The sequence below is a fragment of the Myripristis murdjan genome, chromosome 2 (assembly GCF_902150065.1).
Source record: "Myripristis murdjan chromosome 2, fMyrMur1.1, whole genome shotgun sequence".
Taxonomy (NCBI): domain Eukaryota; kingdom Metazoa; phylum Chordata; class Actinopteri; order Holocentriformes; family Holocentridae; genus Myripristis; species Myripristis murdjan.
In genome coordinates this window covers 14,737,860-14,762,841 of record NC_043981.1, presented here as the reverse complement: position 1 = coordinate 14,762,841, position 24,982 = coordinate 14,737,860, and the positions used below count along the sequence as shown (strand labels likewise).

General features: G+C 40.5%; 1 protein-coding gene across 1 annotated transcript in view; it reads right to left on the bottom strand.

Moving 5' to 3' along the window:
- The window catches only part of LOC115373044 (gamma-aminobutyric acid receptor subunit gamma-3-like), a 76,273-nt gene that overhangs the window by 8,044 nt on the left and 43,247 nt on the right, over positions 1-24,982 (bottom strand). Inside the window, exons 4-8 of the mRNA XM_030071278.1 lie at positions 24,132-24,223; positions 23,345-23,476; positions 19,652-19,734; positions 13,854-13,991; positions 7,631-7,783 (exon numbers count right to left, since the gene is read on the bottom strand). Of these exons, the coding sequence (XP_029927138.1) occupies positions 7,631-7,783; positions 13,854-13,991; positions 19,652-19,734; positions 23,345-23,476; positions 24,132-24,223 (598 nt within the window). The remainder of the gene's footprint in view (positions 1-7,630; positions 7,784-13,853; positions 13,992-19,651; positions 19,735-23,344; positions 23,477-24,131; positions 24,224-24,982) is intronic.

Below are 24,982 nucleotides of genomic sequence, written 5' to 3'. Positions count from 1 at the left end.
CTGACTCAAAGCCAGGACTCCCATGCATGTAATCAATCAGATGGCCATACGTGAGTCCCTCCTGACCAAAAGAGACAGTCGGGACCACAAAGCCTCCGGCAAGGTTTTTTCTACTCTGCAGCTTGACTGTTGTAGCCTGACAGTGGGCATAATGTCTCTTGGCAAACTTTTTAGGCCGTTCTCATGGGCCACAGTGACTACAAATGTCCTCTACATTATTTTAAACCCAGGAACATCATGCCGGCGAGATTGGATTTTTGACACTGCGGGTTATTTTGTTTAGATTTGTGCTGCCCATTGTCATTTCGATGCCTCCGGGTTCAACAAGAAGACATTTGTAAGGCAGCCTCTACGTACGACCTACATCAAGCCGATTTTATCACAGTGAGCCGGTCCCCGTGGTGAACAGAGCACCCAATTTAGATTTCCCCCATCTCTACACAGTGGGGAGTTGAAGCGAGCGATGTGTCTGTAATATCACCTTATCTCTAACTTACCACCATCTCAGCGGGGAGTCCCATGAGGAACACTGCCATATTCTTGCATCTAAGCTGTCTTGTCGGCGGTGACAAGTGTTCGCGTGAGTGACGGCTCTCGCAGGGATACAGTACCTCAGTTTCTTGAATTTGCCTTTTTTTTTTCCCGTCTCCGGCTTGCTGCTAGCGATGCCTCTCGATTGTGATGAGGAATGCGAGGCACAGAGGGTTCTGCATAACAGGAGTTATCATGAGTGACAGCTCTCACAGGGATGACTGGACGTTTTGAGTTTGAGGTGCTCCTCATGCTGCACTCCATTCAAAAGACGGAGGAAGATGGAAATTCCCAGGTAGTTTTCGGTGTCTGAAAAACCCAGGGAGGTTTGCAGGTGCCCGCAGGCCCGATACAAAAGCTCATGTACCGTGCGGTGTGCTCATTAGAACATCCTCAGGTCTCAGGTTCAGTTCTTAGACATCAGACAAAACAGCATCATTCCTCAGACTAAAAGGCTTCACATCACGGGAGAAACCTCGTCAAGTCTCAGGTTGAGGAAAGACAAAAAAGACAAACGTACCAAAGTTGCATGTTTAACACATGACTCTTTATCCTTTCAATTCGTTCATTGCTTTAATCTATTTTCATTTCTTTGTGTATGGATTTTTTAGAACGTTCCTCCGCTGTGAGTAATTGATTCCCTCACCATAGACAACAATGGAAAACAGCTTTCTGAAGACATCAAACGTTGTCCCAGGTGAGGCGTCAAATTTGCTTTTTAACGAGACTTGTTAAATGTTGCAACACCCGGCTCAAAAATATTGGCTTGTAAAGTCCGGTAATACAATATCTGGCTTGTCCGCAGTTTGTCTGAAGGAGTTTTTGTCTCGTTTTGATCCCCTACTGTTTTGTCCGATGGAGTTTCGCCTGAGGCCGCTTTGTGTGATGCCATTTTGTTTGAAGGAGTTTTGTCTGATGCGGTTCAGTCTGAAGGACTTTTGTATGACGTTGATTTGTCTGATATCCAGTTGTGCCAGACCAAAGACTTGGGAAAAAAAAAAAAAAAAGTTTTTCCTGAGAGCTGAGGACTTCTAGAAGGATGCCGTTGTGTCTGATGTCTAACAACTGAAGCTGAACTTGAGGATGTCCTAAGTGTCTCTGCTATCTGGTAGCATTAAATTTACGCATGACCATTTCATATTTTTATTGATTTGAAAACCTCATGGCTGTGAATCCTTACCCAAGTTTTTTCTTTCCCAGTGTAAGGCCTGGGAAAGAAGAAGAAAAAAAAACAAAACAACCAAATACACAAAAGTCAGGTTAAAAGTTGCCAATTTGCTGTAACCAGGCTCTATACTTTTAACATATACTCAATTTCTTATTTCTGTATGTATTGTTGTAATATTTTTGCAGGGTGAATGCACATATTTTTTAAATAATGCACTTTTTTTTTTTTGAAAATTTCTAATGCACATATTCCCAATTTTCCTTATAATTTCACATATGCTTATACACTGTATATTTTTCCTTGAAGAATTTGAGCATCTGCAACTGACCTAATTTCCCCTCGGGGATCCATGAAGAATTTCTGTTTCTGAATCTGATATCAGTATCAGTGGGCCAGTGGGTTGGTGTGGCCAGAAAGTCTGTTGTAATTTACTCATCATGTATTTATTACTCATCGCAACAAACCACCATCAGCCCACACAGAATTATTCATTGTTGTGATGATGAGGAGCTGTGTCACGGACAGGTGTAGAAACCTAGCAGTCTGACAAGTATGCTAATGAGAAGTGCCCAGACATAATGTCCACACACACTGTTTGGATGGAGCTATTGACTCTCTGCCAGCTCCTATCCACTCAGCTTTGCATGGTTGTGGTCATTTGTTATGTTTTAATGTGTTTTCTGAGTTGATTTTTGCTTTATGTTCTTGTAGAATGATTTTACTTTTAATCCTGCCTGTGCACCAAAATTCCCCTGATGGGGTGAAAACATTGGAAATGAATAGAGCCGAATGTGCATGACGCAGCGAGAAATGGCCCTCCGCATTCACGCTTTGTGCGAGCCTCTACCCTTGGACTCAGATTCTGTTTTGACATGGGTTTTCTTCCCTTGAACAGCCGCCGCCTCCCCACCAAGCATATCTCAGTCGCGATCTATTTCAGCTGCAGGAATTGCGGTCTCAAAGGGAATCAACCTCAGCTCATCTCTCTCACTCCCAGCCCATCGCTCAGCCAGATGTCCTTACTTTGTAGGAGTAGCAGGTGAGTGACAGCTCTTTGGAAATACCACCTGGAACATGTTGGCGGCTTGTCAAGGCAGCCAGCCTCTGGGGGAAGTGTCATCACCTGCTTACTCCTTGGACTTCATCCTCCCCGCGATCTCAGTCAGCCTCCTCCCTCGTTCTGACATTTCTCCCTGCCACTACATGCCAGAAGCCTTCACCTCCTCTCCACACATTGGGCGCCGGCTCTCTGACATCCTTTCTCCATCAGCTTCATGTTGGTTTTAACTCTCACTCTCTGTCTCTCCTCTCGCTTTCTCTTATCTCACTGTTTCCCTTTCAGCTTTGGGATCAGGAAATAACAGTGACCTGAAAGCGGGGGGCAATGTACTGGAGAAGAAAGGCTAAATGACTTTCTATTGTTGTGCTGAATGAGGATGTTTATCTCTACCAGGACAGCTTGCTTCTCTTCCCTACCTGTTGTCTAAAGGAACATCACAAGCTTTTGCCGCCTTTGGTCATGTATCAGACAAGATGCACACATGCCCAAGCACATAAGCCTTTGCGGTCTTTGGTTGTATCTTAACCAGACAGTCAGGTGGATCGACAGATAGCCAGACGGGCGGACGCACACATAAAGGAGGCGCTGTGGATGTTGTGATTAGGCCTGCATTGTCACGAGAAGGATGCACAGCTCACGGCCTTGGGAACATTCAGCCTCCTCCGAAGAAAACTGACACTGGAAAGGTGAAGGCTGATATAAGTTGTGCCTATGACTAAACCAGCCGTCCACACATGAATACATTAGAATTACAGTCGATTTAATATAAAGCAAAACAATTCCTGTGTCTCTCAGTCCACTGATTACCAAACAATTCCTTGCACCCATAAGTGGAAATAATTCATTTAATCACATTACTGTAATTGAGCAGCTTTTTTGTGTATTTGTATTTTTTTTTTTTTTTTTGAGTAATTTTACTTTTACTTAAGTAAATTTTTACTTGAGTATTGTACTTCACTACATCTTAAATCATATCCATTACAGAGAGCAAATGATCAATGACAGATTGTGGGGCCTTTCACAATAAAAGCTCAGTCATCAAAGAGGAAGGAGAAGAGGAACCTGCTTCTGCTTTGTTGGTTCTGCTTTTGTCATTTCCAAATTAACCAAAGTAGTATTCAAGAGTAATGCTAAATGGTAAAATTTACATATTTAACTGGGTTTGCCATCCTTTTAAAAGATTCCAAGAAACCTTTCTGGGGATGAAGCAACTAAAGCAGCGGTATTTCATAAAACATTTAGACAGCGCCTACGTCTGCCGCTCCTTTGAACCAAACCTTTATCAAGACTTTCTGAAAATAAACCTTTATTCTGTTTTTAGCCTCTGCGGCTGTCACCATGTCCATGCCTTACACTGTTTTGACGCGCTGCTTTTATCACGTTCAACCGAACAGCAAAAGTAAGTTGACGGGACTTAAAGTTGAGCACAATGCCGTGTTATTTTCAACTCTGATTAACGGCAGAAGTGGAGAGCGTCCATTTGGCCCTGTGCATGCTTGATGAGTAACGTTAGCTTATTAAAGTTGATATAACACAGGACGGACGTATTACTGAATTGTCAGAGAAGTTTTGTCTTTGGGCTTGATAAAGAACAGAGAAGGATGGAACTCCAATATAACTTCTATATTACCGCAGAGACGTTTCAGATGACCTTCTTTGATATTGTCTGAGTGGCAGTCTGATGAAAGGCCACTCATGTCCGTGTGGCATTAAAACAGTAATTCAGATCAGTGTCTGCTGCCCCGTCACAAGTTACACAAGGGTCGAGGAGTGACAAGGACGCCAGACAGGAAGCTAGGGAAGGGGGCTTGGTTTGAATCCCTGAATCAGGTGGCTGATGAAGGTTTATGTCTTCCCTCCCTCATCAACTATTGCCGAAAATGTCAGAAAGCAGGACCGAGATCTGGAGCTGGCGTGAATGCGTGGCTGCTATGTTCAGCTTGCCTTGTTATAAAGAGTAAATAAAGGTTTAATATAAAATGTGCCATTACGATGCTCTCCAGAGTTGAAGTGTCACTGAAGTATCACTCTTGGGAGAACCAGAGCAGCATCACCATGAGTGTTGCACTCGATTGAAGAGAATTTTCACTTTCACACGGATGAAATGAGCTCGTTACAGCGATCCGTGAATTGACAGTGCACTTCAGGCTTTACATGGTGTCTTTTTATTTATACAGAACTTGAATGAGGTAGAAGGGACTTGCAACGGTTCGCTGTGGTCATTTCGCTGGTGCAGAATAAAATGACAGTCGTGTTTTGTTCTTACAGTGACAATGCATGCCAGTGGAGCCATAAAGTGTGTCACACTAGCTTGAGAAATGAGAAGATGTGTTGTTCTGTGGCTGCTTGCTAAAAGCAGTAATTAACGTTAAAAGTTGCCATCAATTGGTCCAACAATCCTTGATTCCCTTCCAGCATCAAGGCAACAGAGCTTGGGCGCAGGATGCCTCTCCATGCTCCATATTCCACTGCTCATTTGGTTGCTGCTGTAAACCTCTCACCTCAGCAAATCAGCAAACTTGCCGCAAGTTGGCTGCTGTGGTAGTTGGCCCTGTACAATGGCCAAGGCTCTTTGCCATAGCAATGCAACACATAAAAACAGCTGCCGCTCTGTGTTGATCTGAATGTGAAAGTCTGTTCTGCTCCAGCTCGAGCTCTGCGGACAGCCTGCAAAATTTCTGAAGATAATGCCTGTCAGCAAATATGACTCCACAAGATCTTTGGAATTGACAAAATGAAAAATGCCATTACTAAATCTGAGTTGATGATAAGGATGATAGCTACCATGAAAGACAAACACAACAAAAATGTCATAACAATACCTAAAAACTCACCGCATCTTATATTTGATATCTTATTCAAAAAATACTGTCAGGAGACGTACTTATGATAAACAACAATGCCAACTCAAACACAGAGTCATATAAACCTCAAAGCCAATTTAATAGAGCAAGTCTGATAGGCACAAATGTTTTACAGGCCTAGTTGATACATAAAGTAAAAGTAAAATTGTCCCTGTGTGTCCTCCGGGATCGTGTTAGTCTCATTGATGGACGTCATTAAGACACAATCTTGCTTGCAGGTCTTCTGTCTTATTTTTATTACTTACTGATAAAGAAGAATATCGCACAATAAAGCAGAAGGTTAACACACTCTGAAATTGCAGCAATATAACAAAACTATTACATCATTCTCCACTTTCAATTGAGAAGAATTCAGTCGTTGTGGCCCTTTATTATGAATTTAATTCCCAGGCCAATTTAAAGTCAGTCATTCTTCCTAAATAAGTGCAATGCTCAACAACATCAGTGCTTTGCCTCTCAGTAGATACTGGTATGTGATTATTTAAGCCACTTTGAAAATCAATCACATTTTCTTTGGTATTCTTCATATTCAAATGAAGGCGTGATATTAAGTGAGATCGTGACATTAGATGACGAAGCTTTAATCGCTGCTGACATTCTGGAGCCGTTTAATGTACACACTTTGTGCAATGGTGCGCTCCCTTGACTGATGGTGAAGCACAACATAGGCCGTGTTGGATCACTGTAGACACAGCAATGAGCAAGCCTGGAGAAAATGGGCTATCTAAAGGGAGATTACAATGCTTGTGTAGCTGGCTTACGAATTCAGGTTGCTACAGTACTGCTGCCCTAAGATGAATACTGTAGATTTGAGCAGGATTATCTTGTCTGAAGCTGGTTGCTGGTGCACAAACTTGGTGGATTTTGCAAGATTACTTTGCCATGGTAAACACCTACTACCTCACAACTTCTGCATATCACCAAATTATCAATTGTGTATCAATAATGCATGAAAACATGCTTCAAATGATCCACGATGGCACTGTCCATGTCAGAATGCTTTTATACTGTCTCTACATATGGTCGTTTGAAGAGTTTTATTTCCCCATATGATATCCAACATTTGAGTGAAGATGATACTGAAATCATGATTTTTATTTTATTTTTTTCTCCTCTTTCTGCTTAGTGCTGGTGATCCTAGCCCTGGATTAGCCTGTATTGTCTTGTCAGCCTTTGTCTTTGTGAAATGGTACCCCTATGTGTGTCTATGTGTAATTGGTGTCCTTCTGTGTTTGAAACTTTATTTATGCTGCCATTTTGACCAGGACTCCCTGGAAGAAGAGACATTGTGTCTCAATGGGACCTTCCTGGTAAAATAAAGGATAAATAAAATAAAAAAAATAAAAAATAAAAAATGAAACGATAACTCAAAATGAAAACAAATTCTAGTACTTTTTTAAAGATAGTGTGTAACTTAAATTCTTAGCTGTTTGACTTGGCTGTTCAACTTTGATTTTTTATTTCTAATATGGATATACTGTATATCCAGCACAAACACAGACTTTTGGAAATAAACACTTTGCAGGCTTACCTCAAAATGTACCTCAAACAGGAAATCATCAGCACCTTGAACAACATCATCATCATCACCATCATCCACAGGAAAGCAAATGAACTAATGGTAGGCATGCGGCGAGGAAGGAAATCATAAAATCATGTAAAACAATTATCAACTTATCAAGAGAAAGATGAAATGTAGTGTGATGATCAAGAATGAAAGTAAACAATCAACACTGCGGGTGCAACAATTACACAAGAATGCGCTTGTAACATTTACTGTATAATTAAGATACACTCATTTAGAAGTGGTCACTGTGTAACTCCCATGTAAGAAAGAAAGATAGTACTGCAGAACTCAGTAATTGCATTGTGCTATAATTGGTTATTGAAATACTGAACATCAACTCTCTGAACATTCACGGGAGAAGAAAGCTACTTTTTGAATCATAACTTATATCTTCTTAGGTCTGTTGAGCCTGCTTGATGCACACTTGGTTTTTACTGTACCTAAGGCCGTCCTGGCAGGCGTGGCGTCACTCTTGATCCAGAAGGAGACCCAGGAAAGGACCACAGTCAGAATACAGGGGATGTAGGTCTGGATGGTGAAGTAACCCATCCGTCTACTAAGGTCAAAGTACACCGTCATTACGACGTAGTCACCTGGGAGAGAGAGATACGAATTAGACTGGGAGATAGGCCCGAGGCCATCAATTCACTTAAGCCACAGCTATGTCAAAGTCCCTGCAGCTAATATAATTTTTTACCAAAACTCGAAAACTCACTGATATAGAGTAAAGTTTTGGGGACAAGTGGAGTGACTGATAACTGACAACATGATTTCATCAATATGATAAATTATAGGACACAGGTCACCAAACTTTCAGCTTAGAGACCATCAGTCTTTCACGCGTCACTGATGACTTTTGTCTTTAAACATGGCTTTGGATTAGATTTCCTTTTTTTTTGTTCAGGCTCCTCCAATATTGTGCTAAAAACTACAGGTTTGAATTTGGGCACACTTAGGCTAAGGTACAATACACACAACACCTTGCCATACCCAAACTGATATCCATGGATAGAAGAAAATGTCAGATTGGATTGAGAGAAAAACAAAAAAGAGAGGGTGAGGATAGATTTTTTGCAGACCAATGACCAAAACAAACTGTAGGTGTGATCACACCCTAAAATGGTCATTTGTATATTACTCTTCCAATCAAAGTGCTTTACAGCATAAGAAATGGCAAAAAGTCATCAGAGTGCAAAATAGATACAACTTTAAACAATAAAAAAAAAATACTAATAAATGCAAAACATAAGTGCTAGGAAGTGAAAAAAATAAAAGCTAAAACTATAAAATGATAGAGGATTTCATATAAATGGCAATTACAGAAAATCTTCTTCATGAAAGTGCTTTAAGAAGAGGTTTCACAGTTGCAAAGTCCAGGCTAAAGACTGAGGGTGACTTGACTTTTTTCAGTCAGAGCCCTGGGTATTTGGAGGGCTGTCGCTGAGGATCTGGGGCTGTGCACTGGCTCCTAAGTAATTCAAAGATCTCATTCATAGCTGGGGGCCAGACCATGCAGTACCTTTACTATTATCAGTGAAACCTCAAGATCAGCTCTAACATGGGTGAAATATGATCCCTGTAATTGGTTAGGACCATAGCGACTGCATTGTGAAGTAATTGCTCACGTAAGAGGGATTGATGGTCATGGCCAGAGTAAAGGAATTACAGTAATCTCAACGTGGAATGATAAGGCATGGGTAACCTTCAAGCATACCCATGCCAAGGGTAAAAAAGACCTAATTTTGGAAATCTCATTTGTTTTCATTCAGCTGGAGGAAGTTATAGGACATCCAGCACTTGATATCAAAGAGTCAAGCCTTAGGGTCAGCTGCCAGAGTCATCCTCATAGCAATGGGAAGAAATGTTGAGGAATAAAATGATCTCTTCTAGGGTAAGTATGTAAGTCAAAACTGCATGGGGCCAAGGAGTGATCCCTGGGGGACACCACAGGAAAGGTGAGCTGAGGGACATGGGATGATCTGAGCAGATTCATGATGCCAAGATGCTGGGAGTTGTTCAAGTAGAATAGTATGATTGGTGTTGTAAAAATCACTAGCATCAGCCACATAGAGGAGGTCATATCAGGGCTGCTTATGTGCTGAGAAAGGCTCTGAAATTTCTCAAAAATGTTAATATTGTTCATAACTGATATCGGATGTGTAGCCTTGTCCTTCTCTAAAAACTTGGATTAAAAAAGCCAGTTTGGAAATAGGTCTATAATTGCCAAAAGCAAGATGATACAGTATAGATAATTGGGAATTCAGGAGAGTGATAGACAAGGTGCAGATGGAGCGAGGGAGACAGGAAAGATGGGGGGAAACAATGGAAAGTGGAGGGAAAAAAAGAGAATATAATATGAATACAGAGATCAAGAGAGAGACCGAGTGAGAGAGAAAAACTAGTAGAGCACAGAAGAAAGGGGAAAAAGTCTCTAACTTCTGTCTAACTGAAGAGACTGTACAGTGGTAATGTCAGTGGAAGAAAAATGAGTGAGGAAGAGTTTGTTCTGCTGCCTCTTTCATGGTCCAACTAAGATGTTTGTTATTGCAGCCGTTAATTGACAGCAGTAGGGAGATACTGAGCTACAACTCTTTGTGAACAAAAGCCATTGTTCTGTAACCTTGACAGAGTCTCGGCATCTGAAAAAGCATTTCTTTTAATCCTACTGGAGCACACCTTTTGATGATCTACTGCCACTCAGGCTTTCGCATAAAAAGGATGTTGGGTTGAATAAAACATCTGTAAAAGTAGACCTTTTGTCCTCAACGCGCAGCTGAATTTCACCTTATATTCTAGTCTGAATTAAAACCAGAATCGCTTTAATAGGCAAGTGCAATGAATGTAGAGCAGTGTGTCTTAGAAAGACACACCAAGACACACTGCTTACAGTTATACAACATATTTATATGGGTATGGACAAGGACAGTATGACTTATACTGTATTAAGTTTCAGTAAAAGGCATACAATGGACTGTAGACTCTAGTTATTACATTTTTTTTAGATGATTATTGTGATTAAATGCTTGATTTGTTGTGTTTCCACAAGACCTAAGTCACAAGTAATCATTTCTTGTAATAATAAGCATAGGCTTACTGCATACCCCAGGAACTACCACAATTTCTTATACGCTTATGCCTTTTAAATTGTTTGAACGAAAGGAAAACAAAGTTAGAGCAAAGTAAAATATTTAAATAAATGCTTGGATTCCAGCCTTGATAAATATACCTTAATCTCAAAATCAGCACATTAGGGACCACATGAAATTAGTTCCGTTCGATATGTTTCATGAAAATAAAACAGCCTGGATTCATTTAAAAAGCACCCATTTATGCTTGGAGTAGACTGTGTGCACCTGTAATTGCAGCATGCAATTCAAAGGCTCATGGCAAATGAAACCTATAATAATGCATGTGAAATGAAAACAGTGCATTCAACTTCTTTCACCAGTCTGGCTGACTGAAACTGCAGCTCTGAATCATCCTCCATTTTTTCCCTCTCAAAACTGCACTGCACAGTTGTCGGTTTGAGAAGACGAAGCTCCAGCTCGAACACAGTTTGTTGATGTATGGTTTGATTAGATCATTCTGCGTGAAAAATGTGACAGTTTAGCCATTTGTGTGCAAATTTCCAGCAATTTTGCCAAATTACAAGTTCTTGCAAATAGCAATTTCGGTTGACTTTGCATTAACTACGGTGACTGCAAAATCATAAATCCCTGGAGTGACTGTTTATGGCTACTGTATGTGTCAGTGCTTGTTCCAACAGTGCATCCACATAGAGCAGCAGTAAGCAGTCTCACTGTTTATAGACCCCACAAGTCTTGTTAAGCTCATTTGGCTGTACAGTATTTGTGTGCCGCATTGTAATATAAAGTCTCTGCTATGCCACACTGCCAGGTCTCAGTGTCATGTGGAAACTCCTGGGTAATATTCAGGGGAGAAAATTTCCTCATCAGTGAGCTCAAGAAAATTCATGGATTCACCCTCCTCTAAATTGATGTACTTTGTGAAAATGTAGTCATATGAAGAAAAAGTTACATGAATACATGCATGTCAATGATTGTTTCTTCATATCATATTATTTATTTCTTTTTAACCATACTGTATAGTATCTAAATGAAATTATTGAGTCCCACAGAACTGAGCACATGCAAGGCTATAATTAAGTGCAAAAGATTGGCATCCGGATCCCATATGCAGAATGGGAACTTCAGATGGAATACCGGCACTGTGACCCACAGGTGCAATGAGAGAACAAGGCATCGGATTGTCAGCGATTTCACGACAGAATCATGACAAAAAGGCCTAGGTATTTCGACATTTCCTCGGTGCACTTGTAAAGAAAGAAAGAAAGAAAACGAAAGAAGAGCATCAGCATTTCAACAACGTAATGGCAGAAAAGGGCATAATAGAGGCTTTTGGGGAATTTGCGATGGTATCATGGAACAAAGTGCTGGAGCGTTTGGGATTCCACGTCGGGGCCTTTGAAGAGGACGCTGCTGAATTGATAACGAAGGAGTATTCGTGGCAGGAGTCCCCAGTGGTTCAGTGGAATGGGATCTGTCCACTCTGTCCTCATTAAAACAGCCCAATACCTCATATTGTTTATAAGGGATGAAGAATGGAGAGAGAGAAAGAAAGGGAAAAGGAGAAAGGCAGAGAAACACAGCACTTTCCGAGTTTGTCATGATGTAAATTAATGATACGTATTTTTAGCCGGGGATCTAATCATCATGCATGTGAGGATGGAGCTCCGGCAAGTGAAACAGGAAGACTGGAAAAAAGAGGGGGGAAATAAATGAGAAAACGTCTAATTTTCTTGAACAGCATGAGGTAGATGTGTAGGTTTGCCATCGCTTTCAAGCATCTCAGCAGAAAATTAATTTGGCAGTGTTTTGAAGATGCAGCGGGAGTCGAGGCAAACTTATCATTTGTCAGGTCATCAACGTGTCTTGAGATGAGAGCGCTAATCAGTCACCTTCTCTTTGTGATCGGAAAGCCCAAACAGCAGGGAGACAATAATCCCCCATTAGAAATGAACACAGCCATGCCTTAAGTCTGCATACGCACTCACAATGGGAGTGAAATGTTCAAAATAAACAAAAAAAATTCCATCAGAACAAGTCAGGTCCTCACATATTCAGGGTTAAGATCCTTTTTTTTGTTAAATCAAGTGAAAAAAATGCCAGTGGGATGAGATAATCCCACTTGTTTCCAATGCTAATCAACTTGTTTTCAGACTTTTCTCGAATCAAGTGCTATTTCTTGATGCTGGCTTGCTGATCTGCCTGATTCTGCCTTGTTTCTACATTTATCCTCCCAGAAAAACACCTGAAACAAGTGCAACCGCGCTGACAACAAGTGCGATTATCTCAGCCGATCGTTAGATGATTCAATGGTTTGAAGTGAAACGAGATTTTATGACCGAATATGAGACTAAATGACTTGTGGTTCCCCTCAAGTATTTGTCATTAACAACAACTGACAAGGGCAGGATTTAGTCACTGCAGGGTTAGTGACTGAATACATTAATTTACATTCATAAGTCATCTCGAAGCATATGCGCTGTCAGAGAAAACAGTGCTAAGCCTTAAAACACACACAAAGCAAAACATACCAGGGTAAGACAATGAAGCCGTAAAGCCATTGTGGTCCTTAATAACTCGATGCCATTCCCCGTTATCCCTTCCCTAATCATGCCAAGTGCTCCTGTTCCTAGAATATTCATGAACAGAGGTTCGGCTCTTAGAAAGCTGAATCAGGTCGCATTATGCAGATCCGGCCTTGCCTCTCCAAAGACAAAAGACCGTATGGCACAGACAGGGAGGAATATATGCAACTCATAAACAAGGTTAACAGGGGTTAATAATCACCGCGTCATGCACTTTCTCTTTCCCCCGTTTATAATGTTTCACTTATTAGGCCGTTAAAATCCGCATTCATCTTCAAGGGTGATGTGGTAACATTAAAACTGTATTAGGAAGTTGTCCGCCCAGTGCCACTTGTGGGTATAATTACTAGCACCTGTTTGTATAACACAATATTTTTTATAGCTGCTCCTACCCCTGCCTCCAAATAACAAACCAAAATTAAATCATCAAGGAATATAAGGCCTGATAACCACATTCGAAGCAAGGGAGGAGAGAAAGAGGGTTGAATAATTAAACTTCCTTTTTAATCTTTAATCTTGGTGATTAATGTCAGTGGAAAAACCTATTTGCCCTTACACCCGAGGGGAATACTTATGAGCTTAGAGCTTGTAGTTGTATGATTACATTTATGGGCTTGGTGCTGCTGTTAACCTGCGCATTGTTTGGGTCAGCGGGGTGGACAAGTGGTCATTTATTCGGAGTCCAAGCAAATGGCTGCCTTTCTGAAGTGTCCTTGAGCAAAGCACTGAACCCCTACCAGCTGCAGGGCTGCTGACCCTGACCTGTGACCTCCCTGGAGGCAGGGTCAGAGGTGGAAAAGAGGAGTTTCCCTGCAGGGATGAGGTTTTTACGTTATTATTAGTAGCTCTGAGCTCCCACTCACCACCGTTCAACTCGTATAACCCACTTCAGGGGAATATGCCATGAACCGAGCTCAGATTAGCATTTCATTATTTAATAGCTGTCATTTATCAAGCATGTTGACCTTTTATTGCTGACGTTTTTTTTTTACCTGCGGTCGTTTTAAGGATGTCGGTGGTGTTTCTGAGGCCCATGAAGTCAAACTGGTAAAGCCTCCAGTACTTCTGGTCTGATGTCTCCACGGAGTTTCGCCTCCACTTGTACACAATCTCGTCTCGTGGGTAGCCATCTAGGAACCAGACAGACCATCAGGTAAATGTGTGTGAGAGAGAGAATGCAAGAGAGAGAAAAAGACAACAGATAGAGGGTAAAAGAGAGAGTGGGAGGTAGTAATGCAGTTTTACTGTATGCATGGTTGATATTTATATGAATTGATACTGTTACTGATAAGGTTTTCATTAGTAACCAATAACAAGCAAATTCTATTAACAATGAATGTGCACTGCAAAATAATACCTATCTTACCCATGTGCAATCCATATAATTTCATTTGTTTCCAATGCACATCAGCTGGTTCCAAGTTATATTGAGTAAAGTGACATTTCCTTAACACTGGTGGAATGATCTGACCTTATTTCAAAATATTTTTGAAAAAGGTGAGGCCGCTATGGAAACATGTGAAACATCTCCCCGCCTGAGCCAACTTTTCCCCTTGACTTATTTAAATGAATATGTTTGTGCAGTGTGACTGTATTTCTGCAGCTTCTGTATCCTCCCACGACAAGCCCATTGTTGCACTTTTGTAGCGCTGAAGTACTTTTCCATGAAGGGGCCAAGTGGGGCTTAACAAGACCCTGACCTGCTCTGGATGCATTATAGTGGGGATCACTGTAGCTGTTTACCCATCCTGCAGCACGTGTTCAGCATTAAAACTGCAGGATTTTACAGGCAATCCCTCGCTGGCCTGGAGCAACAGTTAAACACGTGCACGGTATAAAGTATGTCCTCTATGAAGACGATATCTTACAACATTATACATTAACAATGGTGTTTGCACTTAAAAATATAGCCGGGCTCGTTTGACTCAAGTTGAGGCAATTACTACAAAAAATTGAGTGACAGTAATAATGAGCAAGTCAATGGCTAACCCTGCTCAGCCCTGTAGTAGAAATCAGGCTAATTATGTAAATGGTCCCATTTAGGGGCTATCCATCTATAACCGAGGAGAGCAATCACCAAGTCCATAATAAGACAGCCATTTTTTGAAACACAGATGCCATAATAATACAGATGCCAAGAAATGATTACCGTCATTATATTTCGCTTGCTTTTTTTTTTTTTTTTACCACCATGATGTCGGCCATTGGCAATATTATTGTTGTATTACTACTGTATCTCCATTGCAAAACGTCTAAAAGCCCCCTGAAGCAACATGTTCTTCTACAAGGTCATAAATTACAGCCTTCTGTGGCCTTGGCTCTAATATCCTCCCTGTTATATCCTCCTCACAGAAGAGACATGGGACGCTTTGCTCTCTCTGTTCTCCTGTAAACAAAGTCCAGTTATTAGTACAGTGTCAGGATTTCGGCCAATGATGCATCAAAGCTACAAGTCAGCCGCCTTTAAGAGGCGTGCATTTACGTGTTTGTGCTTGCGTGTGGATCGGGGTAATTCACACAGTGTCAGCTAACGTGCCTGTCAACTGAAATGGATGCTGAAGTGACTGTCAGATCTGTTTTGAAAATCACTACATCAGAAGGTAGGTAGGTAGGTAAGTGGAAAACCCCACTTAACTACCTACAGTATGCGTCTGCATGGCTGTAAGAGGAATTCAGTCTAAAATTACTCCTCTCTCCTATCTCTGAGGCCTAGTGTATTCAGTACAGATAGGAAATTATCATAAAAGGATGGGAAAGAAAGCAGTTTCCTCAAGGCAATTTTCCACCTTTGTAGAAGGCTCCCTTTTTCAGTTTTCATACCTGTATAGAAGGTCAATAACAGTTAATCTGCAGTGTTAGCTGCCTTTGGAATACGGTTAAACCATGAACATTAAGGACTGCATTCCCAGTTCTCTATACTGTTTCTTAAATAGGCATAAATTACCTAAGAGCACAGGTTTTAGATGGTGGTTTTGAAAATGACAGGAAGTCCACAGACTGGAAACGTTTGATAGTGGACCAGTCGTAAACTCCTCTACAGAGCTCTCAGGTGGTGAAACCGTATTTGAGGTTTTTGGTGCTTGCTTAACCCTATAAAGCCTGAACTATGAAAGAATTGGCAGAAAATTCTAATTTTTTGAAATTGAACCCTTTATTTAGTCCTATAGCAAAATGTAAAAAAAAAAAAAAAAAATGTTATTACATACGATTTTTCGGTTGTATCATATATGACAGTACTTGAAGTGCCAATGGTATGGTCCAGGGTGAACAGGGGAAGTGTCCAAAGGTATACAACAGTATGTTGGTCAAGTATTGATTAAACTGAAAACGGAATGTATTATTTGATAATGTGTATCATATATGATACAAATGGCTTTATAGGGTTAACAGTGACAGAGAACAGCTGGTTGCCAAGTGTACAACCTCTTAGATGTCTAAGCAGAGCTGAATTCACATGGTTAATTTAGTGCATTTTTTTTTCTTACTGGGATATGATCATTTAACAACTGACAACTGGTTAATTTTCTCTATTAGTGCCGGTCACCTTGCATGATTGGCTTGCAAACACCTCTTATATTATGTGTGCATTGGCTAATGTATCTAGTTAAAACAAGAATAGTATCATTTAGAGTTTTGTCCAATACATTTTCAAGTGCAAAATCCATGATAAATTGGAGAAGCTCTTAAAAAAAACAAATTAAGGCTTCAGTTGTCAAGTCTGCGGTTGTTTTTCACACCGCACCAAAATAAATGGCCTCTTATAAAGGCTGAAAAATGAACCCTGATATCTGCACATATTCTGACTGCATGCAGACACCTCCTGGTGTAATGTGGAGGAGATGCTCGACTTACACAATCAGCAAAAAGCTAAAATACACTGGTGCATCCTTTAAATAACATTAGCTTTGGTTACTTTGGTAAATTAGCAAAGACTAGATATAGGGTCAGGACTACAGTTAATGCTGATCAGACTTCATTTATATTCAATAAAAACCTTGATCTTTCTCAGATATTTCTCTTTTTCCAAGCCTGATTTTTATTCAGTCATTATTTGCACTTAGCCAATTTATGATGCAATTGCAAAGCCTATATGGAGTTATGTGCAATAAAAATAAATAGCCTACCAATATAGCAGTAATACCCCAGACAGCGTTCTATAAAGTGTGATTATGGCTATAACCACAATATAGCTCAGCATGAGGCGCAGCCAAGTGCCCGTGACGGATGACCAATCAGCAATATTCACAGCAAAGAAAGGCCGTCCATGAAGTTTTGTGCAAATATAGGAACAAAATAAATAAATAAAATGAAACCTTTAAAAAATCAAAAGTGAGTAAGGAAGCGCTGTGTAGCTCCCTTGTTAAAAGAACTGGCACAATAAGCAATTTGGGGATTAAAAAACATAGCTGAAATTAGTTTTTCTACCATTCAGATTGCTTGGCTGAAATTTGTATGATCCAGGCATATGTCTCCTAAGTCCAGCAAGAACATCCAGAATTAATCAGGATGCATAATAAGCGAGGCTCTATCAACATAATGTTTATAATGTCCTATCTCAATGACTGGATTAGATTACAGCCCTAATGGAGAGGTTTCTAATTTACTTCACGATGAAGAGACAGAGCATTTTAAAAGCTTTTTAAATGGGCTCCCAAAGGCTCAAACAGCATCATAATGCATTATAGCTGCACGCCTTGAGTAGTAACAAAGAAAATCCGTCTTGGGCAGGTGGTCAAAGAGGTTGATAGGAGTGGAAAGTGTATAGGAAAGGACGGTGTGTTCGGTTATTGGATAAGAGCGCGGGGTGAATGTGGCAGACTGGTTCATTATCAGATGTCAGCCTGATGTACAGCAACTGAGACAGACAATAAGTCACCTCTGATCTGCCTCTTCCCCCTCCTCCTTTGCACCAGATCTTCATCTTACAAACCATCTGCCAGAGAATATGTCATTTGTAGGCAGGCAGCATGTATATGCAAAACAAACTGGCTAGACCTGAGTGAAACACTTGCTACTCACTTAGTTAATGTACTTTGAACATCTCGGCTCTGTCTGAAAGCTTTTCACGTTATGTTGTAATGTCAGATTGATACAAATTGTTTCAGATTTTTTTTTTTTTTTTCTCTAAGCCAAGTCTGAATGGATTCTGAACATGTACACGCACAGTAATAGCTCATCACTGCTGTTTAAATAGCTGGAAAACAGATTTGCATTTTTTACTTTGCAGAAGAGAGTGAACAAAGAATTGAATTTGATCATGTGTGCAACTACCGGCTCTGCTGTCTCCAAAAATATCCCGAGTGAGGCTTCCCAGAACATCTAATACACATAATGGAAGGCTCTGGACATTTCACAATAGAACAAAAGGAAAGGGAACACAGACCAGATGTCATTAAACTATTTGGTTACCTCTGTCGTAATGACTCAGCTCCCTAATGAGAAGTAAACATTATGAGAAAGAACATTGTCAATAAAGAGGCCCTGGCCCGTTCCCTTAAACGTCTTTAACGGAGTCACACTGGTCATTTTGAATCTCGACTGCGTTTTTGACCCTTCTTCAAAATGTAATTTCCATCGTCCCTTCATGATCAAGAAATCTTGGAGAGATCAGGAAATCCTGACTGAGGACATGGATATGAGCTTTGGGTAACTGGGGGGGAACCTAGAGCTCCTGCTGTGAGACATTATCCTAAAGACAGCGTTTCACTTTGTAAAAATAGAAAGTTACTGCTATCTAGGGCTGCATTTGTATTCATAAGTGATGAATAATAAAAATCGTTTTTGCTGAGTGGTCGAATCAAAAAGAAGCACTGGAAGAAATCTTTAACCTAAATCTTAAATCTTTTTTTTTTTTTTTTTGTAATGTAACTCTGAGAATCTAACTTGGGAAGGATATGTGTGCCATATGTTCGGGGCAAACGCCTTACGGATGGAATAGGACACCATCCTACAAAAAAACGCAAACTCCAAATATCATTGTTGTCACGGCTTGAATTTTCTGACTTCCTGTAATGGATTATTAATGGTTCAGTCATCTTTTGAAATCGCTGACCAAGAAGAAACCGTACGTCCACTCAACTTGTCCGTCTATTGCGGCCAGATGAGTTAGACTACTCCATTCACAAGGTCATGGACAGAGTGGGCCAGGATTTATAATTACCAATCCTGCCAGTGAAAGCAGAGGCATAATGGGAGGCCATTTGTTGCCAATAGTTCTTTCAGTACCCAACGTCCAATCTCATCACACTATGAACAAATTCTGTGTTCAATTGATTACTTGAAGTCAGCGCTGAGAGCACAGCCGATAGCAAATAATGTCCATCTTCAGCTGCTAACACTACCAAGCCTTTTATCAGCATCACCAGGCATCAATAGGAGTTTCATTTCAAAAAGAGATCAGATCTATCTTTTGAAAAAAAAAAAAAAAAGACACCTTCTCCTTAAAAACATAATGAATCCTACAAAATCAAGCAGTTAATTTCTCACTGCCACAACAAAAAGTTAATTTCAATGCCTTTTAAAGGGGAGTGTGTAACTTACTGGTGGATGGACCGATAATGGCTGAATTTTAAATGATTAAATAATAACTCTGAATGAAACTTCTCTAACACGACCACTTTAAACAAGTAATTTTATACAACATACTCAATATCACAGCTGTTATTTAACTCACTGGCATGTATATGTATGTGTTTTTAACAGTATGGCACAGCAGATGTTCGGTATATAGGCGCCAGTATGGAAGTGTGTTTGAGAGCGTGTGCATGTGCGTGCTATTGCCAATATTCACAGCTGGAGAAGACGAGAGGACAGGAGTGTTCGTCCATTGGGAAATTATGGAGTTGCAGCTGGCATTCGGCGTTGATGGTCATCCTGGAGAGCGAGAGAGAGAGAGAGAGGGAGAGGGAAAGAGAGAAAGGGAGAAAGAGATGTGAAAACCGAGACAAAGACATTCTTCGACATCATCACAGCATTCCCAGAGTGCAGCTGGTGGCATGAGTCCCTCGTCTCTTGCTCTTGGAAACGCAGCTATGAATGCCCGGTATTCATCATTGCTCATTTCGCGTGGTGCCCTCTTGCAGCAGGGTATACTGGACACCAGGCAGGAGCCAGATGGTGCAGGATCACACTCGGTTGCTTTGTTGACGCGTGAAATCCCTGGTTAATCATCGGCATCTGACATCTTTTCGCGAAGACGGTATTAACTTATAGGTCAGGGCCCATAGGTGCAAAGCATCTAAAAACAGGAATATTAACCTGCGTTCACTTGTCAGGTCACCACAGCCGTATGTTCCAAGAGAGGGGCGCCAATGACAAATCAGCCCTCCAATCAACACCAAGTGGCTCGGTTTCACATTTAAAGCGTATTTCACTTTGAAGTTGCACACAATGGAAAATTCTGCTTAGGCTGCACTCGTTCGTGTTTACCAATCTTGCCGGTCTGCGATGCCTCAGAGCAAAGGACACCAAAGCGACGAGCGAGGCCTAACGCCGGCGGGTTCGGCTTTCTCTGGTCAGAGCGCTCACTCACTGCTGTTTAGGAGATAGCTTGTTTTGATTTGTCACTTCAAAGTGTACATGCCCAACACTTTGAGTTTTTCAGTCTACAGTGTCTCAGTGGGAGGGATGGGGCACTTTTCTCTATTGCAGTCCTGATAAAATGGTCTTATTTTTGCTCAAAATTCTTGTCTAGTGCAGCTTTAAACTCACTTCTGCAGTAGAAATGCTGCCTTCCGCCAGATCAAAAATATGTGCTTTTTCAACTGGGAACAAAGCTGTCGATCTTGTTGGCACAGGAGATGCAGGTTTGAGATGAAGAAAGGGCCTGAAAGGAGCCGAGACTCTTTCGAGCATGAATGACACCTGTAACGCAGGAAAGGGTTTCCAGAAGCCTCCCATATTGCCTGCTCAGGTAGCCACGTCACTCACTCGCTTTTGAAGGAGAGGCACACTTGAGACAAACTACTTTCTCTGCACATAACTCTTGGCACTTGTTTTCGCGGAGCACTAAATGGGTTGGGATTCGTGACCTGAGACAAACACAGTAAGTGCCATAATGCATATAAAAGTACCTGCCATCAATTTAGTATGCATTTATGGGACTGACTTACCTCACCTGATTACCTGAGCTACCCTGATGCAGTAGACCTTGTGCATCTGCTACTCCATGTAGGTAAAAAGAAATGCTCAGAGTCGTAATTGCTATTTGACCAAAGCCTGTTTTTAAATTATAGATACAGCTGTTAAACATAAGACAGAAAAAAACTACTATTGCAGCTTTAATGTTCAAGTCTAAAAGGCTGTATCCACTGAAAAACTATCATATATGCACACATGCATTTGTATCAAGGCTGACACACAGATGCACGGGGACAACAACAATGAGGTGGCTCTTGACACACAATGAGGCTCTTATTTTGTTGTCTGAGTATACACACTCACACTCACACACACACACACACACACACTGACACCACAGCAAACAAACTCAATGACCTTTCTTTTCCTCTGTGTGTCATTCTGCTTACACTGCGAATCAGTCAACTGCTGGAACAGAGAGACAACACGTTTTAAAAGAAGTTTCCGTCCCTTGTCTCCGGGAGGCTGAGTCCACTAAGCGTACTCTTTGAAATAAGGACAGTTTACTCATGTTTGCTCATGCTAGGTGCCCAAGGTCCTCAGCTTATTCCAAAGATATTACTTTGTTGCTTTTGCGGGACTCGTAAAACACCTCGGCTCCTGTGCTGCAAATGGTTTTGCTGGGAAATACCTAACAGACACAGTGTTTAGGACATTTTTCGGTAACACTTTACAATAACAGTACAACAGTTAACGTTACTTAATGTTAGTTCATGTTAGTTTATGCTGTAATGGTTAATTAACTGTTAGTCGATGATTAGTATGGCATTTACTAATGTTAATAATATCTACAATAACCCTTAAATAACATATAAATTAATACCTTAGCATGAACAGCATTAGTTTACGGTTAGTTTACTGTTACTTAATGTTTATTACCTGTTACTTAATGTTTATTACGGCATTAACTAACATTAATTGTTGTACTGTTATTGTAAAGTGTTACCCATTTTTCATGAACCTTGGCCGAGCTTCAATCAGTACTGTATCATCGGTAACACTTTACAATAACAGTACAACAATTAACATTAGTTAATGCCGTAATAAACATTAAGTAACAGGTAATAAACATTAAGTAACACTTAACTAACTGTTAACTAATGTGTCTAAGAATCATGTACTAATGCTGTTCATGCTAAGGCATTAATTTATATGTTATTTAAGGGTTATTGTAGATATTATTAACATTAGTAAATGCCATAATAATCATTAACTAACAGTTAATTAACCATTATGGCATTAACTAATGTAAACTAATGTTAATTGTTGTACTCTTATTGTAAAGTGTTACTGTATCATCAATAGAGAGTGCTAAAGCCAAGAATGTTGCTGATTATTATTTTAAGGCAAGGGAACGGGTTTTTTTTGTTTGTTTGTTTGTTTTTTTTCAAAATTAAAGTCTACCCAGTCCACGGTATCTCTGATCAGCTAAAATCAGTTGAAGATGTTCTTCTCCTCGTACGAGCCTCCTTACATGAACTCACAACGTTTTTTTTTTCCTCCTGCATCCAGTGAGCTGTCGAAAAGCATTAGCTTTGTGTACATTCTTAAAGGTTGCTGTGAGCACCTGACATGTTTTAACACGCCATCCTCATATTATACCCTCTCCGTTGGAGATGGAGTCTCTCTAAATGGCATGATGTGTCAGTGGGCATTATTTTTTCCCCCAGTTTTTTTCTGTCAGACGTATCTTTTCACGATACTTCTTTTCTCTAAAGCCTGTTAGGGAAATACCATTCGTTTTATCCTGTTTACTAAATACCATCTTTGCTGGAGGCTATAGCGCCCATCTCCACTGTGAAATAGTGACTAATGTAATGGACAAAAACCCCAGAAAAAGAGGGCTATTGTGTGTCCTAAACTTCTGGTGATGGTTTCAAGAGCTTGATGACATGTTAGGTCTTTTGGATCCAACAAGTCCTCCAATCCATTCGATCACATATGTCGTTTGTTCCAACCCTCTATATGACCAACAGGAGCATTTCCTAAAATAATAGTGCAGACAAGCCACAGGAGGGTCTCTACTACGACCCAAAGGACCGTCTCCTGAGTGAGCTTGCATGTAAGCCACTAAAAGCCCTTCATGTCTAGATTTGGCCCAGATATGAGTTGGCTAGTTTATTTAGTTTCATGTTAATTTTCCTTTTTCACGCACTAACCTTCCGCTAAGTGATGAATCAATTTTAACTTCATTGGATTTCCTGTGAGTGCAGTACTGTCTTTCTCTGTCTATCTGCTGTCCATGCTAAGTTTCCGACTGTTCTTCTAGCTTTCTTAAGACATCCTCCTGCAGACTTTATACGGCGTGAAGCCACGTGCTTTCAGGCGTTTTAATGGCTTTTACCTCAGCGTGTAGAGTATCTTTCCGTTGTTCCAAATCCGGAGCAGCTGATTGGGCGTCGTTATCCAATGAGAGTCGGCGTTCTTGGAATTCCTGAAGATGGTGTCGGGAAGCCAGATCAAGCCAACCATGTTGCTTGTTTGGGGAGAGAGAGAGAGAGAGAGAGAGAGAGAGGGAAGATAGAAGGGAAGAGTGGATGAGTGCAGTTGATGTTTCTGAAATTCATGAAGCAGCTCCACTTTCCATCAAGAAGATAATACAATTTCAGTATGACAATAGAAAAAAATAAATTAATTAAAAAAAAAAAAAAATACCCGCACAATCACAGGCTACTTTCACAAAGGGAACATCATTTTAGTCTCAAATGAGATATCCACGGTGTGAAAATGTTGAAACAAAGCGACTGCGAGGATTAAAGGAAAACTCGCTGCAGTTAATTGGAGTCACAAAGTGCTACCTAAAGACTATAATTAAATATAAAACGCTGTAATTATCAGTAATAATGACCAGTGAATATCAGGTCTGCTTAGTCCACCAGCAAAAACAGACACATTTAGTATTTTTGGATTGCACTGTTTTTATATCAGTCATATTAGTTGTTCCATGTTTCAATACAAGAGACACAAGATACCTTTATTGTGACTGTACAAGTACAATGAGATATTGGAACAAGCTTGTAGATGCCTAATGAAAAATAGGGCAACTATAAAAATATGAAGGTGAGTACAGTAAAACAGAGTATAAGATACCAAAATATAAACAATCAGTATCACCAAATCAACACCGATACCTGTTGAGAGTCAGAATCCGCATGCTGCTGCTGTTATAACGCAAACGGGTGTCCACCCAGGTCTGGGCAAAAATAATATCGATCTGGTACTCCTGGGAAGAGGGGAGAAGAAGAAGAAAAAAAAAGAGTCATAACACTCATGCGGTAGTCGTGTTGAAAGCACTTGAGAGGCAGAAACACAGGTGGCAGATGAAGTCAACGGTCTTGATCTGGTACTCCTGAAGAGGCAATGTGGCCGAAACCCTCATATCACTTCATGCTTTTGATATGGAAATCGTACAACAGTGTGTTGCGAATGGTTTCCTTCTGCGCGTTGTGTCAGATCGGCTATGACCCCCCCTCCTCCAAATTGTGAGATTTTAGCCTCAGAATATTGCCTTATATCACAGCCAAAATCTCCTTATTCTAAAGGGTAATATGAATGTCAAAGAATTTCTCTTGAGGGCATTGTTATATAGAGATTTCCGGGTCTACTTCAATAATGACAATGTACTTTTGTTTTATTTTCAGCACAAAATATATTAAAGCCTTGGGTAAAAAGGGTTTGAATACCTATTATTTTCCCTTAATGCCAAAGGTTAGCCAGTCAGTAAGATTTGAAGGACCATAAAGCCCATTAATTGGGTATAAGAACTGCTGGAGAGGTAGCTGATGTGTCCCCACTGTAGCTCTAATATAGACTTGGGCAAATGGGCCTGCAATGCATCACACCTAAACAATCCATCACAGATTTTAAAAAAGTTAGTCGTGATTTGATGCTGCTCATGGAAGAGCATGAGAAAAGGCAGCTCAAAAAAGTATCCGGTCCAGTTCCTTTGTAATGGAGCAAACCACACAACGTGAAAGCAACA